Here is an 18,795-nt window from a genome sequence, read left to right as displayed (position 1 = left end):
ACAAGAATATGTCAGGTGTTTTCTTTTATTGTTCCTACTTAGTTTCAGGTGGGACTTTTTGATCTAAAGACCAAAGGTGTTTTTTTTTCCTTCAAAATGAGGTACATTTTTTTCATTTCTCGTCCTCTTAATTTGATTTCATTCTTAATAAATATTAAATCTCCTTTTTAAATTTTTCATGATTCCATTTTCTCCTTATATTCTCTGCATATCTATCTTGATATCCTCTGTGCTTAAAGATTTATAACCATCACCAAACCTCTCCCCAAACACATACATATAAACACACAATTGAAATAGAAAGGAAAAAAATTCTCATTTCATGTTCTCCTCTCTCAAAGCAACAGATTAATTATGGCACATGACCTGAAAGAAATAAAATGCACCTATTTCTCAGTCATCTGTTTTGTATCTGTAACATAAGGTTATAAGGAAATAAATGTAGTTTTCCATATTTTATAAATATTTCAAGTAGTAAAATAACTGGCATCCTGAACTTGTCAATTCTTCTATATTAGATTTAATAGCTTCTTCCTCTGAAAGCTTGGAGAATAAAAATTAGCTGACATAAACTATTTCTCCTGAAAGAATTAATTTAAGAATGTTTCATAAAATGATAAATTACCCATTTGTTTTGCAGAGTTATACTAACCATAAATTGTGTGACAGAACTTCTCTGCTTACTAATATAATAATATCTGGCCTACTTTCTAGAGAATAAATGTACCTAATTTTTCTTAGTTATCAAATTTAATAGTCAAATGAAGATGGAAACTAAAGGGATAGTAGCTGTAACTGAGAATTATATAAAAACATAAGCTTAAAACATTTTTTCAAATGTTTTCCTGTTTGTTTCTATAAGTTATGTTGAATTGTTATGGTGACAGCTTGTTTAAATCAACTTTTTATTAACTGTCTTTTAAAGTGAAGAATTTATGATAACTTCAGGCTCCTAATATGCTTCATAAATTTGTGTTTTTCCAGTTATCAATAAAACAGAGATAACCTAAACTTTTAGAAATGACTTATTTGTTAGCCAATAAAAACCTGCTCTATTACTTGGTGAATTTTATAACCTAATATGTCTAAAATTATTCTTAAAATGGATATTTAGAATTAAATAGAAGGTTAGAAACTCTAAGTTTAATAAGCTGTATTGCCTTGCTAATTTTGAATTTTTACTTCCCTTTAGAACCTAAAATAACTCGTCCCCCCATAAATGTAAAAATAATAGAAGGATTAAAGGCAGTTCTACCATGTACTACAATGGGCAATCCCAAACCTTCAGTGTCATGGATTAAGGGAGATAGCGCTCTAAGGGTAAGTTTTTATTATGTTAAAACGTGTATACAACATATTTTCAAATAGAGAAATCCATTGTAAACTCGGTTACACACATGAACTTTGATTATAAGATTTTTTCCCCATATACAACATTTTAACCAAACTGAAATATTTCTGTTCCCCTATATGCAAAGTTTAAGGCATTCTATTTGCGGCTGGCTAGGGAAAAAAACAAGATGGGAACCAATAGTATTAGGGATGAAAAAACCGGCAAAGTAAAAGCAAAGCTAGAAGCTTTTTTGTTGCTGGGTTTGTTGGTTGGGTTGGTTGGTTGGTTGGTTGAACATTCATTTTTTAACACTGAATCTTAGATACATAGGAAATGAAAAAGGTGGAACTAAAATCTGAGCTTTAGACCTGACAAACAGTTATCTGGGAGAAGAGAGGAAAAATGAGGTTTGGAAGAAAATGAATGAGAACAGTCTAGAGTGAAGTTAGAGCATGAAGATTCAAGGCTGGTGAAGAAGTAAGCATGCTGACAAATACCCCATCACCAAGATTAGCCAAAATGATTGTTCATATGTTTATTTCATACTGCCTTTGTATCTTATACCTGCATAATAGATTATTCCATGGGGAATAAATAGGTAATGATATATGTCAAATAATTGAAATATGGTATAAAATCAAGTACCTTTGTTGTATTTAAACTAAAACACATAGTGTCAATTATTTTATGGTAATCTATATAATTCTCTGGCTTTCTTTTTGTTGTACGTGTTGATGTATTTCCAACAAGAAAAGCAAGGGGTGGCTCTATGCATGTTACTGAATTTAGAGTTCCAGAAGTGAAGATAAATGTAATATTTTAACTTCAAAAACCAATTTTTGTATCATTTGTAGAACTTGCCATTTTTTCAAAGGACATATATATCCTAAAGCATACTATATAGGGCATGCAGTAAATATGATAGTAAAAAGCAATGCTTTTAACCAGGCAGACTGGGATATGACTTTTAGAAAATCAAATAAGCATTTGTGTTCTCATGTGATGAAAGAATATAAAAATAAATTAATCTTATGGAATTAATATTAAAATTAATATTAATCCCATAAGGTAACCTTGTACTATCTTATACAATATCATATGTTATACATGATAAGTCCCAAATAAATGTTCAAATATTTTTGACAACATTAGTGATGACAGTAACTTGATGAAATGTGGCAAATATGTCCTTGAGAGAGCCATGAACCTTTAAAAATTCATGTCCCTATCCCTGGCAGGAAAATTCCCGCATTGCAGTTCTTGAATCTGGGAGTTTAAGGATTCATAATGTGCAAAAGGAAGATGCAGGACATTATCGATGTGTGGCCAAAAACAGCCTCGGGACAGCCTATTCCAGATTGGTGAAGCTGGAAGTTGAGGGTAAGGAGCTGCCTTCCTTCCCCTGAGTGTTCTCGGGGGCCTCACGTTCTCCCTGAAGGCTGCGCTGCAGCTGGCCAAAGCAGAGATGCAGGTAGTCCAGTTCACTCAACTGCTCCAGGTATTAGACTCTACAGTCAAGACTATGAAAGGAATAATGGAAAAGAGAAAGAAAATTGCACTGGTGTAATAAGTCATGTTTCATTTATTGCCTACAATCGCTGGTAATTTTGACCAGAGCAGATTAAATTCACTATGATGCTAAAACAATAGGACACCCCTTTAGAACGTCTAACTGGCATGGACAAGTCTCCCTTGTTTATAATTTTGAAGACACTCATTTGACCTTTTGCAGTATGTAGATGTGAGTTTTAAAATGATATCAAAAGAAAGAAAATGATGGGGTTTTTTTTTCAAACTGCATTCTGTTCCAAAGGGCTGAGAAAATTAAATACTGACTCACACTGTATAACCACAAACAGTTCTGCTTCAATGAGTTACATTGTCAAAATATTTTTTCATTTTTTAAAATGTTCTTTTATAGTCAACTAATTCAACAACTTCTTGTGAATGTTCTTCACTGAGAAATCAGAATCCAGATAGGGTTATCTGTTTTATTTATTTGGTCGTCGGATCCTTCTTGTCCTAAAATTACATCATGTTTTGTTTAAAAATAGAAACTACCAGCACATTTGTGTTAGGTGAGTAAGCAGCATACAAAATTCTCCCCAGCTCTGCCTGTTACAAGCCTTAGAATTAGCCTCTTGGTTCCCAGTTTTCTCATCTGTACAGCAGGTTTATTGTGGGTATTCAGTGAGGTGTTGATAGCATTTAGCATGTCTGGCCCTCTGTAAACACTCAGTAAGTGTTGACGGTAAGAATCATCACCTATTTTCTGCTTTTCTCTTATCCGATTGACAGAGTGATTGGATTATCACGTACTTGACCTAATTGTATTCTAGTTCAATTGGAGAAGACATTAGGGTTCCCCAATAGCTTACCGTTTGAGTCCATCCTACTCTTAAGCCAAAATTTATCTTTTCCTACATCTCATCCATCTCAATCATATAGTTTTGCTATTTATTAGTTCCTTTAAGATTATTTTTATTTCCCAGCTAGAGCTTCCTCTCACAGCTCTAATGATCTCACTTCTGACATTTACTTTTAATTGAGATAACATTTTTATTATGTCATTGTGTCAACTGCTCATAAAAGTTCCATTAACTCGTCATGAAAATGAACATGGTTGGTGAGAAATGTGGCTGTCAGACATAAAAAACATGTATTTTCAGCCTAGTTGCTATAACTGAACATCTTCTAAATTACCAATGCCATATAAAGCTCAGTATGCAACAACCAGTTTGTGTTAATTATTCAGTAAAAAGTAAACATATAAACACATTCAGATGCATGCTTAAGCATATTAAATATCTGCCTGGGTTTAGTGTTTACTTGAACTATATGTGGAATGATACAGAATTAATGTTATCCATTTGCTTACAATGTTATAAAGATTTTCCTTTTCAGTATATGAGCTCTTATATTATATGATATTGTTGTTTTAGGTTACTTTCTTCTTAAATATTTAAATGATTTTCTTTAGCTTTGGACTACCAAAAATTATCAAGAACCTTAATTATTACAGTCCAGTTACACAGTTTGGTTTTGCCTTGCCATTTAATTTTGTATCATGCCTATCAGTAAAACTGAATACTCTCTTCTTCCTAACATTTAAATGGTCGTGCTCATTGCTTTAATAGTTAATACATGCTAGAGGTCTTAATTAACTTGCTAGTACTAAGAGTTGATCATATGATTTATTTATTTTTTATCCTTACTTGCGGACATGCTTATTGATTTTAGAGAGAAGGGAAGTAAGGGGAAGAGAGAGGGAGAGAAACATCGATGGGTTGCCTCTTGCACATCCCTGGACCAGGGAGAGAACCCAAACCTAGGCATGTGCTCTGACCAGGAATCAAATCTACAACCGTTTGATTTGTGGGCCAATGGTCCAACTACCAGCTACACTGGCCAAGGCAAGAGCTGATCATATTATTTAAAGTTACTCTAATAGTAGGTAAGATGATTTTATCACCCATGTCCATTTCTATTCCATCCTAGTCTCTATTCAAATAGCCAATATACATGAAAATTTGTGATATGCTTAGCACAGTTGCTGGTACATAATAAGCATTTTAAAATAGCATTAACTGTAATTACTATTAGGACATAAAAATTACAGCAAATCTGTTTTGGTTCTCTGAAAGGATGGCTTCCGGTTAACAAAATAGTTGACTCATTTCCACAAGATATAATGCAACATGACCTATTTAAAGGAAGGGCCAATTTAGCCAACAACTCAGAACAAGTGAATATGCAACTGAGAAGCAAATGGAAGAATTCCAAAAGCACCTGCAAATACCTACTAGGTGGGCATGAGGAGGGCTGATGATGACACTGGGCCAAGGTCAGTCAGGGCAGGATGAGCATTTGTTATGTATTGTGTCAGCAACACTGAACATTGGTTTGAGCAAGTTAGAAAGAGAACTCCATAAGCGCCATTTGACTCTGGGATAACACTTACGGCAAGTGAGTATGCCAGGGAAAGATAGGGCTTTGTTTGCCATTGCTGGCTTCGAATGAGGATAAGCATGCCAGGCCATGGATTTGGTACGGTGTGTCCACTAAATCTTAGGTGCCATGACAAACATAAAAGAAAGACCCTTCAGCACAGAAGTAGAGCTCCCTTTCTAGATTGCCATCCTCAGGCTGCTGGATCACGGGACTGGCAATGCAAAGGTATTCTACCCTTCTGTCTTACCTTACAAGGTTCAGACAGTGAAATGCAAAATTACTGACGGGACCATCTAACTCAAGTGTGGTCAAACACGGATGTTTTTCTAAAGGGATAAGCAATGGGGTGTCTTACATTTTAAAATGCTAAATGCTTTACATGGATATTGAATTTAACCAGCACCAATAGTCTGAGAAAGGCTTAGCATTATGCTATTTTAGGAAACTGAGGAGCAGGGAGAATAACCGACCCCAGGCTGTGCTGATACAGGTGTCTGAGAAATTCAATAACGTTGAGTACTGTCTGTTCCATTAAAGAACCAAGTAATCACCTGCGACATTGTTAAGAACAGTGTCAGAATGGGGACTAGGAAAGAAGTTAGAATTCTGTAAGTAATGGAGACTAGGAAATGAAGGAGAGACAGTTGGGTACAGACAAATTTGGCAGAGAATAGGTGAGGACACAAAAAGTAAGCAGTAGCTGATGGTGTGTATAGCATATAGGTAGGGGTGTTTTGCAAGATTTCTTTTGTTACAAGATAAAAAATATTAAAATATTAATGAGAAGGAGCCCAGAGAGAAGGAAAATTTGAACATAGGAGAGAGAGAAGGGGAATATTCAAGGGAATATTAGTGGCGCTTGTGAAGGCAAAAGGGATGTATTCAGAGGACAAGTGATAGGATGAACTTTATACAGAGGGTGACCACATGTCCCAGTTTTCCCAGGACATTCAGGCTGACACCTGTTGTCCTAGAATAATTATTAATAGATTCCTTCTTTTACTTTCAAAAGTACACAGGCTTCAATGATAAATTATATGAGCACTGTACTTCGGAAGAGGAAACTTCCTTCCTTCCTTGTCATAGGAAGAAAGGAGTAGAGGTGTATTCCAGTATAATGAGTTAATACATTTGGCAGATAGAACTTGAGAACTCTCTGTTCTGATGGTCTCTATGTCCTCTAGGAAGTAGGAAGTAAGGTTATCTTCTGAAAATACTTCTGTAAAGGGGGGCAGAGGGATGAGGAGAGTAGAAAGGATTAAAATAGCTGTGGGGAATGGGAGAGATGACTCACAAGGGAAACCAGGATTCCCGGACCACATGAAGTAGAGAGCAGGATGTGAATATGGAGTGGTACTGGTTGTTTTATTTTTTATTTCATTTATTTATTTATTTATTTTGCCTGATTGCAGGTTTCTTCTGCCCCCTGTCCCCCAGCTTTGCTCATTAATATAGGTATAAGTCCAAAAAAATAGAAAGCCAAATCCAAAGGCAAGACTCAAGTGTTGGAGTTTTGCCAGAAAGGAGAGAATATAGGGCAAAGGATTTGAGAATATTGCAAGAGAATAGTCAATGCGATGAACCATGCACAGCATCTTTATGTACCAAGTCACATAAACCTTGGATTAAATGCTTACAGGCCCAACAATTTGACTGAGAAGATAATATGAAAATCTCCTGACTATAAACACTCAGAAATGCTGGATTGGCTGTATAACTCACAAGAATGAAATGTAAATCTCCAGAGGTCAGGAACGAGCAGGGGTTTCAATAACAGAACAGTATGCTCATGAGCTGGTTCTACAAGATACTGTTCTATTTCTTTAGAAATATTAATTCATTGGAAATATTAATGTATTCCTAAGTGAAAAAGTAGTTAAAGAGCAATATGTTATATATTATACATTAGAGAATATATACCGAATGATTGTCATTATCTCTGCATATGGAATTACATGTGCGTTAACTTTTACCTATATACTCCTATTTCATATAGCTCTATACTTTTTGAAAAATTTTAGAAGAGACCTTTATCATTAGGAAGAATTAATACCTGTATTTATCCTTTGGAAAGATTATTTTGGAATCCAAACATTATGCTATTTTGATAAAGCGACATCAACCTTTCTGTTCATAGGTTTGATACATTGTTTTTGCAGTCCTCTGCTCCACTCTGCTCTAGAACAAACTCAGGGCTGGAAAAATCTTTGTCAAAGGCAATTGATCCCTATGTTGATTCAGTATCACAACACTTCGCCGCCGGCTGAAGAACCGCAGTTGAGTGTGCAGTCCTGGTGCAGAGAACACGGGAGAGGCCATGTCCTTAGGGAAGGAATTTATCCCTCAAGGCAGTGAGCTCAGGGCCTGCACGTGGAAGTCAGGGCGCTGCATGTGCAGTGGGAATGAAAGGGCTCAGAGAGCACAGCTGCCGGGCGATTGTCTCCTCATTTGACTCTCCTTCCTCACTTAGGGGCCGACACCTGGACTCTATGAGTCGATAGGGGCTTGGAGGATCCAACACAAATTCAGTTTGGGTTCTGATATCTCAATGAACATTTTCTGTGCTTGGTGGGGTGTTACTGACTCATGAAGCAGAATAAAGGGAAGCTCGCACAGGAAAGGGAAGCACTGTGTAGTTTCCCAAATTCCACAGTCTCCTGGGATGCAGCAAAGAGTAGGTCAGTCTCACCCCTGTGGAGGCTCATCCTTTGTTGCAGGTGTCTTTGGGACAATGGACTTCAGGAATGGCTACACAGCAGGTTGTGATGAGGGCCAGAGAAATCTCTATATTTCTTAGATTCTAAGATACTTATTTTTTAAATATTTTACCTTATCTCGGAGGCATCTCAGAGTCAAGGGTGTCTCACAACCCCTGCTGGCTAATCATTTGCTCCTTTGTTGTGCATTTTAATCTCTCTGAAATTGAGGTTTGTCTTATTGGTCTTAAAAGTTGTCACACCTGGTTTGTGGCTTCTTCCTCTAGCTAAGATCATTCCTCAGCTTTCTACAAATATGAGGATGAATATATAATGCTAAAACAGAGATATAGATCAGTTCTATGGGCTCATAAAGATTTCCTTCTATTTTTCTAGAAATACTTCTTCTGCTTGAGATAATTTCTTTTACCTAGTCCTCACAGAGGGAAAAGTATCATGTTCAGTAGCATAATTCCATGTAGCCTCCCCACCCCAACATTTAAATTTACTTCATGTAAGTTTTGTTAGATTGAAAACAGAGATAAAATGACTTTTCAGTGACCTATGGAAGGAATTCTCTTCTAAATCAAGAGACAGTCTCACCTGTCTCTCCAACCCGCCTCATGTTCTCTATTAGGTACAGTGTATATCCTAAGAATGAGCGATCTGTACCATTGCTCTCATGTATCTTAACTGAAACAATATTCTCGCGAGTACCGTGAAGCCCAGGAATACCGACACTCCATGGCAGAGTGGTATGATGACGGACTAGGATGATCTGAGCTGTAGGGCTGGAGTTTGCAAGGAGAGGCTTTAGTTGTGGAGGCTTTAGATGCACCCTGAAGTGCAAGAATCTGATTTTACCTCTCTGTTTTTGACCAGAAGGGCATTCTCCCTTTAAAAAATATTTTAAATAAACACTATGTCACAGAAAGGAAGTGCTTTTGATATGACAATGCAATTCTTTTTCTGTTTATACCTGGAGAGGTCCTTCTTATGAGTGTTTTTAATTAATGGAAAAGGTCCATTTAAAGGTTTACGAATATCTGATTTCATCATATTTCCCCTATATTCCTAGACCTATCTGTTACATAGGGATTTATTGATTTATTTATTGGAGCTGAGTGTGGATCTTAACTACATTCAGACAAGCCCTGTTTACAGAAACTGGTCGAGTGCAGAATACTTGAGATCCAAATTAAAATAAATGATGGTGGCAATCTATTGGGCTCCTGTTGATGGCATTTTCAATTATTACCTTGTTTACCCTTGGAGATTTAAGCCATTAAGGAAAAGATTGGGCAAAGGTGAAGCTGGAGCCAAAGGAGGCATCCTAGTCAGGGACACCAGCGGGAAGAGGTGGCTTAACACCAGTGAAAAGTCAAGAGCCCCAGAAGCAGACCAAGAACAAGAACAGAGCCCTTCTGGGCAGACAGTTATTGCAGACTTCCCTTAACTCTGAAACACCTTCTCATTTGCTGGGGATTCCCAAAGCAGAACTCTGTGTCAATACTTGGGAGAGGCATGAGGAGCGAGGCTGGAAGGCCAGCCATTTGGGAAATTTAAGTGGCTTCAAGGCATGAGTGTCCATCACTTGCCAGGGTCCTTGACTCTTAGTCTATTGCAAAGTCAGTCTCAGCAGTTTAAAAGGCTTTACCACCCTCTTAGGGCTGACCGGCTCTACCAAAGGCATATTTTTTGAAGAATTTTTGCAGATATAGGCAGTATATAAGATAATAGAATTCCAGAAGACTGAAATTATATATATGCAAATGCCAATAAATACAACTCTAAGAGAACAGGACTGATTTCAAAGATTATTAGACTTCTGGCTGCCTTCTTTCCCAGAAATCAGATTTTCTTACTGCATTTAGAAAAGTGGAAGTGATCATGTAATGTTTACACATTTGATTTGCTTTTTCCTTTGTTTATGCTGCAGCTCTTAATATGACAAATGCCACAGAGAGAGGTATTTAAAACCCCGATGTGTGCTGTGCTCTCAGTGATTGCAATTTTAATCAAATTTGCAGTGGTCCTGTTCCCGGCATCGATTCTCCTTTCCGATGCCACTAACAGGTTTGATTTGCTGTCATGAGTACATTGTGTATTTAAAAGCCAAACCAAACCAAAAAAAAAAAAAAAAAAGGCATAAACCTTTGGTATCCCTCGGGATTATCAAGGGGAAAATTAAATCTGCATGTTTAATAGGGCGCATGCTTTAAGAGAAGAGTTTGACCCATGGATTCTGTTGTTAGTGGATATTATGTTGCATTCTCATCTAAAAGCTCTCCAGTGCTTTCAAGAAACAATGGTAAAGTGGTTCTGTGTTTGAAGAGTTGCCAGTAAAGGCCTGTAAGGTGGGAAAAAGTTGGATAATTATTATAGCACTGAATAGATAATAGTTTAAATTAAGGAAGAGTTAGGCCCTCCTTAATTGTAGGTTTGAAGAAAAATGTGCTTCAAAAGTGTGTCTTAAATTGTTTAATTGAAGTGTTTAATATAATGTTTGCATTATATTATTTGAAATGAGAAGTTATTGTGACCTGAAATATGCCGACTGTAATTAGAGTAGGCTTTTTATTTTTACTTTTTAGAAATTAAAATGAGATGTACAAGTGCAAACATACATACATACATACATAGAACAAGGAGGAAATTTTTTTTGTCCTCAATGCATTAATTCATCCAAAAAAGATTCATGGAGTGATTTTCCAGGCACTGTGCTAGACAGGGAAGGCCAGGCCTTCAGTGGGCTCAATTCCAAAATGTAACTATTTTGAATCATGCAAAGATATCATAGAAAGCTATGAGAACTCAATGGCAATATGGAATTTGAATAATAAATAGTTCATTCAGTTACTTCCTTCAGAAACAACTTCCTAATTCTAATTAGTATATTCATTTCTATGAATCAATACAAGTTTTCATGATGTAGTTTTGAAGAGAGTTTAATGTACTAGCTAATAATGTGGACTCTAGACCCTTGAGAAAATTGCTTGGGCTCCAGAGGCCAGAGTGAACTGCCTAAGTTCAAATCCTGGCTCCCCCATTTGCCACCTATGTAACTTCAGAGAGGTTACTCAATCTCTGTGTCTCAGTTTCCCCATATGCAAAAATGAGGGTAATTATACTCTCTACCTCATAAGTTGTAGAACGTTAAACAAAATTTTTATTTAAAGGAGAGTTGATTTTATTCACTTTGGTCCTTTCAGAAGAGTAGCTGTAGACTTTAAATCAGGTGTGGGCCCTAGAAGTCATACAGCTCAATCCCTTACTTCACAAGATAAGGCAACTGAAGACCAGAAATATCATTACTTCGCCTGAGTTCGCTGGATAGCTTGGATGTCTTGATTCCAAGGCCAGGACATCTTGCATGACTCCATTCTTGCCTTTCCTTTCTCTATATTTATGCTGTGTAGATCAATACTCTGGAGTGTTCACATGCTTTAGCGTCAGATAAACCTGGGCGTTAATCCTGTTCCTGCCACTTGGTCGTTACGTGAGGGTGGCTCATTTACCTAACCTGTGCAAGGCCATTTCCTCAGGTGTGAAGTGGGGGCAGTATCACCTGGGACACAGAGTTCTTAAAGTGGACTAAGAGAGCATTTACGCGGTGCCTACCTGGTAGCCCTTTGATAAATATGAACTGTTGTTGTCTGTTGTTTACACTGTTTTAGGGTGAATGACTTCTATCCAGAAAATATTGCTGGTTAGGCTTCTCAAATGTCATAAATAGAATGTCAACCTTACCAACTGCTCCTCTTGTTTCCAAAGAATAATAAATCTCCCCTCAAGCAGCAATACTTTGTACCTGCATTCTTGGTACTTGTTAGAGATTATAACTTTGCTTTGGCCCCACTTTGGCAAGTGATGTAAGGTAGCTTAGCTAAGAGGCCATGTGAAGATGTGTCTTTACTGGGATACTGGAAAGAGGCTGTTTAGAAGCATCCTGTCCAAAAAAAATAAAGTAAAATAACATGAAAGAGAAGGCAACCTTACTGCGTATACTGAACTTACATCATATTTTACTCACTACGTAAATAGCTATTTGGCAAAAAATCTTGTTGAAAATATTGATCCATCCATCACTCACTCACTGCTCTGAGGTAAATCTCAAGCGAGAAATTGCTTTAAAAATGTAGTGCCTGGAGGGAAAAAAATGGTCTCTTCTGAGAAACTGGTATTTTGTTTTACTTCCTGTAATGAGAACTGTTATTTCTTTTACCTCATATTTTTTTATTTTTTGCTCTAGCTGGCATGTGCCTCAGAATCCAATATGAACCTTAGTCATAGCGTGTTACACTAAACCAACCAGAAGTCTTCTCTTCCCTTATACTAATGTGTTATTTTATTTAATTTATTGTTACATCATTGACTATGCTCACTTCAAAAACTCTATGGAAAGAGATGGAAATAGCAAAATTGATGGATTAATGGAACTTTCCTTCAAGGCAGTAGTTCTGGAACATCAGTGCAAGTCTTATGAAAAGGCATAAATCCAGCATGCATTCCCCAGAGCTTCAGATCTGATAGGTCTGTGTGAAGTCCTTTTAACAATGTCCTAAAAGATCCTTATGCAGGTAGTCTATGAACCACGTTTTGAGAAACATTGACTTAAGTGTTACCAGACACGGGCCTGTCCCTGAGCAGGCCTGCCTAGGGCCTGCTATAGTGTGTGGGTTCTTGACTTCACATAGGGAAGATTTCACGGCACGAGCCCAGGTGACTAGGACGATGCGTTATTAAAGCTGGGGACCATAAAACAAAGAAGGCCTTAGCATGAAAGGAGCGAAAGGAGAGCCTGGGCTGGGCTGCCTTAGCTCCCTGGGAAGCCAGAGGAGAGGGGCCTTTGGGGGCAGGTTCAGGGGATTAGCCTGAGATCAGCTGCCTGTTGCCCTCGAGTTTAGGAGACACGTGCCTATGAAAAAGAAGTGGGGGAAGAAGAAGGGAACGGGAATGGCATGGGATGCTCCTCAGAGGAAGTGCTATTGCTAGGTCCTCTGTCCTGAGTCTTTCGTCTCTCTTTTGCAGGTGGGGATCTTAGGGGAGGTCTCAGGGGAGGGTTTCAGTAGCACCGTCATCAGTTCTCCAGCTGTGCCCTGTCAGGGTCATGGTCTCCACTCACTGGTCAGAGACAGGACAGGGGGTCTTTAGTCATTGCAATTGGTTCTGGCATCACCCAGCTGGTTTTGTGGCTTTTCTGGGCCTGGAGCTGAAGTACAGCTGAGGCCTAGATGTTCTCTCCCAGACATTATATCCAGGGAGGGAAGTCCAGGCGAGGAAAAGTTACCCTGGGGGCGAGGTTCTTGTTTTCCCAGTTCCCGCCCCCTGCCAGGCACTGAGGGCCTTCTGCCCTGGTGACCGTCTGCACCTGGCTGTAAATTACTCAGCCACTGTGTTCAGCTCTCTGTTTCAGTTCTCTATTCCACTTGTCAAGTAATTTTCCTAGTTTCCTACTAGCCTGTCTCATTAAGGATCTCTACTTGGAATGTCTTTATGCCATTTGGAGCTCAAAAATTTAAGGAGAAAATTGGCTTATCCATAATTAGTAAGGTAAATGTTAGGATAGCTTCAAATTTATTTATTTGTTGAGTGCCTACTACATTCCATGTAATGAGGTAACTCCTAAGAATACAGAGATGAATAAGACATGGTTTATTTAGTTAGAAAGATAGACATGCTAGCCAGTGATTACAATAATTAAAATTCAACATATTTGCCATTATAGAAGTTTGTACAGGATGTATACACAGGACAAGGGAGATAGTGAGAGGTCAGGCAAAGCTTCAGAGAGGCGAGGTCCAACAGGGCTATGACTGATGAATAGCAACCAGCTCATAGTACAGATTGCATCACAAGGAGGGAGGGAAAGATGCAGGTTTATCATGAAAGCACGGCTGACACGGACCCCTGACCAGGGAGTAAAGGAAGGATGAGGGAGTTTGGAGCAGGGTCTATTAGTGGTATTACAGAAACCAGAGTGAGCTGCGATTTGACTCACAGGCTGACACTGAGATTATACTCCATGGTATCCTCTCCTGGATATAATTTTTAAATGCGTATATATCTACTATCTCATCAGCATGGAAACCTACAGTTTGGAAGCCTATGGCCCTATCTGGGCATCCAGAATCCCATCCCAAGGTTCATAGAAACGTCCCCAGTCCAAGCCTCTTTAGACAGCCAGGATGATTGTATGGTGGCACTTCAGATTAAGGTTAAGGCTCTTGGTTCTTTTCCTAGCTAAAATTTCAAGTTAGTTAGATAACATAAAACAAAACGAAACATAAATATGTACATATAAACAAAAAATAAACTCCAGTTTTTAATAAACTGTAGCTTCTTTGCTGCTCCCACAGCTCAGGTATGTCCCTTTTCATGAGAGTAAGTAAAAAATGAGTGACGATTGCTGGCGGCAGTGGGCATAAGAGGTTTAAAGGGTAATGAAAAAAAAATACGATAAAGACTAAATATAAAAAGAAAAAAGAAAAGAAAAAATGTTATTTGAAAATAAACTCTGATTTTGATCAATGTACCATAATTACATAAGATGCTACTGTTAAAGGCAGCGGAATGAAGGACACCTGGAAACTCTCTAAACCACCTTTGCTACTCTTCTGTAACTCTGAAATTATTTCTAAACAAAAGCCCTTTAAAAGGGTAAAATATGAAAGGTTTCTGTCCTGGTAATTAAGTAAGTTGGCATCTCCTCCCATTAAAACCAGGAAAAAAAATGGTTTTTGAAAAGAATATAAAAAGTGAACCAGAGCTGATGTCCAACCTTTTTCCTGGCTTACGGTTAAACCTCTATTACACTTTCAGAATTATTTTAAGAAAAAATTTTTTTTAATAGTTGGTCTAATCTATACCCGAGACTGAAATAAAAACAAGTTAGCTTCGTGCGCCTCATCCCTGAATTAGCTAGTAAACACTTGGTGCTTGCCGTCGTTATTCATCATCCATATTTACAAGCTAGGAAAATGTTATTATCTCAAAGGCCACAGAAATGTTTCCAATGCAAGCCACTTTAGAGGATCGTGATGTCCCAGAGACAGGCAAGCCTGACTGTGAGAAGAGAGTTACTGTCTTTGAGGGGCTGTGTATGTTTGCTGAGGGACTTGCGTTCTGACTCCTTCCGAGATGGAGCCGCGGTGGATAAACCTCCTCAAGCAGAGCTCTGCTTCAAAGGAGACAGAAATGTAAACAGGGGCAGCACACCAGGATCGGGTTTGTTTGCTTTAGCTACCAAGAAGTCAGGAAAGAAAAACCAGGTATTGACTTAGGTTGATCATTATGTGTATCAGGTTTTCTTTTAATGATTGGAAAACAAACAGGAATCCATTCAGAGACCATGGACCACAGAGCCCCAATGTGATCACTTCTCAACCACCCCCGGGCCAGTTTTTTTCAAAGTAAAAAAAATAAAAACAATTGAAATGATCCTTTTTGTTCTTTGTGATGCTTGTCTTCTAACAGGCATCTCTGACTCAATGATTTCTAAAATAGGATGCTAGATAAGGCAAATGTAGACTTTTACGACAGATTCAAAGAATCCAGTTGATTAGCCTCCATGTTTTAAAAACAGGATCTGAGAAATGGATTTCTCTTTCTACAGAGGGATTTCTCTCTTGTTGGATAATTGAGGGATGGATTTAAACACACCCTTTTAACACCTACAGAAAGGGCACTCAACATATTAATATCTGAAATGTAGCCAGCTAAGGCAAATTGAAATTTAAAAATAAAATAAAAATTTATAAACTCTTTCCTTTAAAGGCAGGTGGAAGAAAAGCTTTCATGAGCCCAGAAGATATACTAGAGCCCGAAATAGCTCCAGAAAGGAAGGGAGGGGGAGAGAGAGGGAGACAGGGAGGGAGAGAGGAAGGCAGGGAAGGGAGTCAGGAGTCCTGCCTTCAGGACTTTCTAGTTGTGTTGCTGAATGAATTGCTTTACACAAATTGTATAATCTCTTCTTCTCCATAATTCTATGAGCTGGGAGTTGTTATCTACATTTTCTACCTGAAACAAATGAAGTTCAGAGAAACTGGGCAGTGTAGTAGCCCAGATTAAACAGCTAGTAAGCAGTAGAGTGAAGATCCAAGCTCAGATCCAGCTGCCTGGGTTGTTTTAAGGGTATATTGTGCGTGACTAAGTATAAGGAAAGGATCCTATTGACCCAAATTTGATTTCCCAGTTTCTGGATATGTCCTGAGAAAAACCCATAGAATGATGTCCTTAGAACACCAGATAGTCAGGAATTTCTTTAAGATATTGACTATGAAGAAAGTTACAAGCAATGCCATCGTTCAAAGAGCAAAGGATGCACTATCACCATCTTGGCAAGACTTCTACTCTAGGTAACTAAATTACTATTATCTTCTTGGTGCTCCTCACTCTTACAGTCAGAAGAATGCAAACTATCCCACAGTTCTGTCTGTTTTCTCTTCTGCTTGTGTTTCTTTCTCTCCACAAGGTCTGCATGACCAGTATAATTTTCCTAACTGCATTTCTTTTATTTCTACCAGGGAACCTTGATGACTTTCCCTCCTCCCATATAACAATACATCCCCCCACTAAATTCCTTCTCCAATAAGATACTACAGTGAATGGAATAGGAAAAACTTATTTTATCTTTCTCAGAATCAGACAATTTTCACACACATACGCACATACAGATTCGTGTTCAAAATTGGGGAGCTAGGTCTTAATAAGAGCACATGTAAAAATGAGTATTGAATATTCCTGATTTGCAATGACCTAACTGTAGTATTATATGACAGCAAATAAAAACTTATGCCAAGTTATATTCATAGAATTAGAGTATTTAGAAAGAGTCTTGCATTCTTTGAATTTGTAAGACTCTATGTATATGTTAGTTTCAGTTCCAGGTAAATTTAGATGATAAGAGGATGGTGAACTGAGGCCAGCATGTTTGGATAAATGAAAGTATTTTATAGATCTTTTTGGTTCAATGGATAGATGCAGGAACTAGTTCTTGTAGGTGATAACTAATTATAAGGAGACTGGTTTTCATTTGATTTAGAGCATTTATTTTAACAGAATTGTTTGAAATGGGTTGGTATGATAGTACTAAGTTGCCCATAAATCAAAGTATTCAAGAAAATGGATATACTTTTTAACTTGGATATTGATTATATCCCAGATTTTTCCAATAAGAGAAGTCTTTGATTCTCTATTTTAAATGTTCTACTGAATTATCCCAAAAAGTAAAGGAAAAAAAAAGTCCCTCATTCCACTCATTTTCCTTTTTCTGTAAGAGCTGATGCGGGACTTTGGTGGGGGAGGGCGACACAAACCAAAGTAAAGTATGCTATGCTGCCCACTCCCTGACTCCCCAAAGGAGGTTCCAAATCCGTTTGGAAGAAAAGACCACAGATGCATTACACGTAAAGCAGTTAAATGAGAATTCAGAAATCAAATGGGAATAAAGACCATGAGGCAGGAAAATTTTAAAGTTGATAACTGGTGAAAACAATAAATTCAGAAGTCAAGAGGGATCATCGTAGTCTAGGTAAGTAGGATACGTGGAAAAACCAGGACAACAGTTTGACTTTGAAATGACAGTCTGAGTATGCTTAATGAGTGTACTCAGGCTTAAATAGATATTGCAGAGTATGCTTGCCTAATTTCTCTAATTTAAAGTAACCTCAATTGTGTGTGAATGTGTGTACGTATGTGTGTATTAATACATAAGCAAATATACATATGTATGTATAAAGATGTGTATTTGCATTTATGCATGAAAAAGATTTTGAGAGTGTATATATGAAAATGTAATTTCTGGTAAAACTTGTAAGCCTCATTCTAGGAAGATGGCAACTTCAGATATTAGTTCTTTCATCTCTTGAGTTGGTTCTTTATATCTGCAGTGGAGGAAATGAGTGCGTTCTTTCAAAACTTTGCACTGCTTCTGATTCCAAACAAATCAAGCAAAATGAACAATAGTCACAACAATAACAACAAAGTGAAAAATAGCAAAGGAAAATCAACATTGTTCTCAGGGCACACTTTAAGCGCAGTGCAGGAAAAGATCACTGGAGTAAGATCGAAGAGTCCCGGAATTTACCTGCATTTGTTACAGAACCCTGAAGAGAGTAGTGTAAGAGCAGAAAACTATGACTGAATAAGATGCTCAAAATTCACTGAGGCCCTTGAACTTCAGTGGAATAAAACTGGAGATACAGCAGCTCAGGCATAAGACACTTCCCATTGGAGTACATGCCCATCTCAGCCACTTATATATATTTGGCTGGTAAAAAAAAAATCATTTTTTTCCAAGCTTGGAAATAAGCACAATTGTACTGAGGAACTAGAAAGATATGCCCAGCCCAAAGGCATTCAAATGAAATTTTTGAGGCCTAATCTGGTCTAACCATGGACCTTCATTTACTTCTTCTGATTAAGCTTTGTTATAAACAGAGAATTTCTGCAGTTTTTAAGTGTCCAGATGAGCAGTTTTAACAATGGGGAAAACCTCATATGTATCCAATATCTATGCTTTACCTGTTAGGAATGTTGTTTTAAAAAAACAACAACAAAAACGTTTGTTTTGTTTAGAGCTACATTTGACAAACAACTTCTACATCTCTTTTTAACCATAAATGTATTCAATTTAGAAATGTCAATGAAAGAATATCCAAACCTATAGAAAAGTTTTATAAGAGTGTTTCTGAGCCAAATTTTTGAGGCCATGCCCCGAAGCAAGAAGATCTCAATGGACTGAAAAAATGTTCTGGGGAATGGCATTTTCCAGTTCCTTTTATGCATATAGAACCAAAGGAGAAAACATAAGGA

General features: G+C 37.7%; 1 protein-coding gene across 3 annotated transcripts in view; it reads left to right on the top strand.

Moving 5' to 3' along the window:
- The window catches only part of MUSK (muscle associated receptor tyrosine kinase), an 82,052-nt gene that overhangs the window by 13,144 nt on the left and 50,113 nt on the right, over positions 1-18,795 (top strand). For 2 of the 3 annotated variants that reach the window (XM_054584535.1, XM_054584534.1), the window contains exons 4-5: positions 1,193-1,320; positions 2,572-2,713. In XM_054584535.1, coding sequence (XP_054440510.1) covers positions 1,193-1,320; positions 2,572-2,713 — 270 coding nt within the window. Of the gene's footprint in view, positions 1-1,192; positions 1,321-2,571; positions 2,714-9,919; positions 9,950-18,795 lie in introns of all 3 variants that reach the window. The other variant, XM_054584533.1, reaches the window with a different exon arrangement.

Source organism: Pteronotus mesoamericanus, unplaced genomic scaffold, assembly GCF_021234165.1.
Source record: "Pteronotus mesoamericanus isolate MK-2021 breed Mesoamerican mustached bat unplaced genomic scaffold, CSHL_Meso_final contig_78, whole genome shotgun sequence".
NCBI lineage: Eukaryota > Metazoa > Chordata > Mammalia > Chiroptera > Mormoopidae > Pteronotus > Pteronotus mesoamericanus.
The sequence above is the reverse complement of the archived record's forward strand: the minus strand, read 5'-3'. Positions and strand labels throughout refer to the sequence as shown.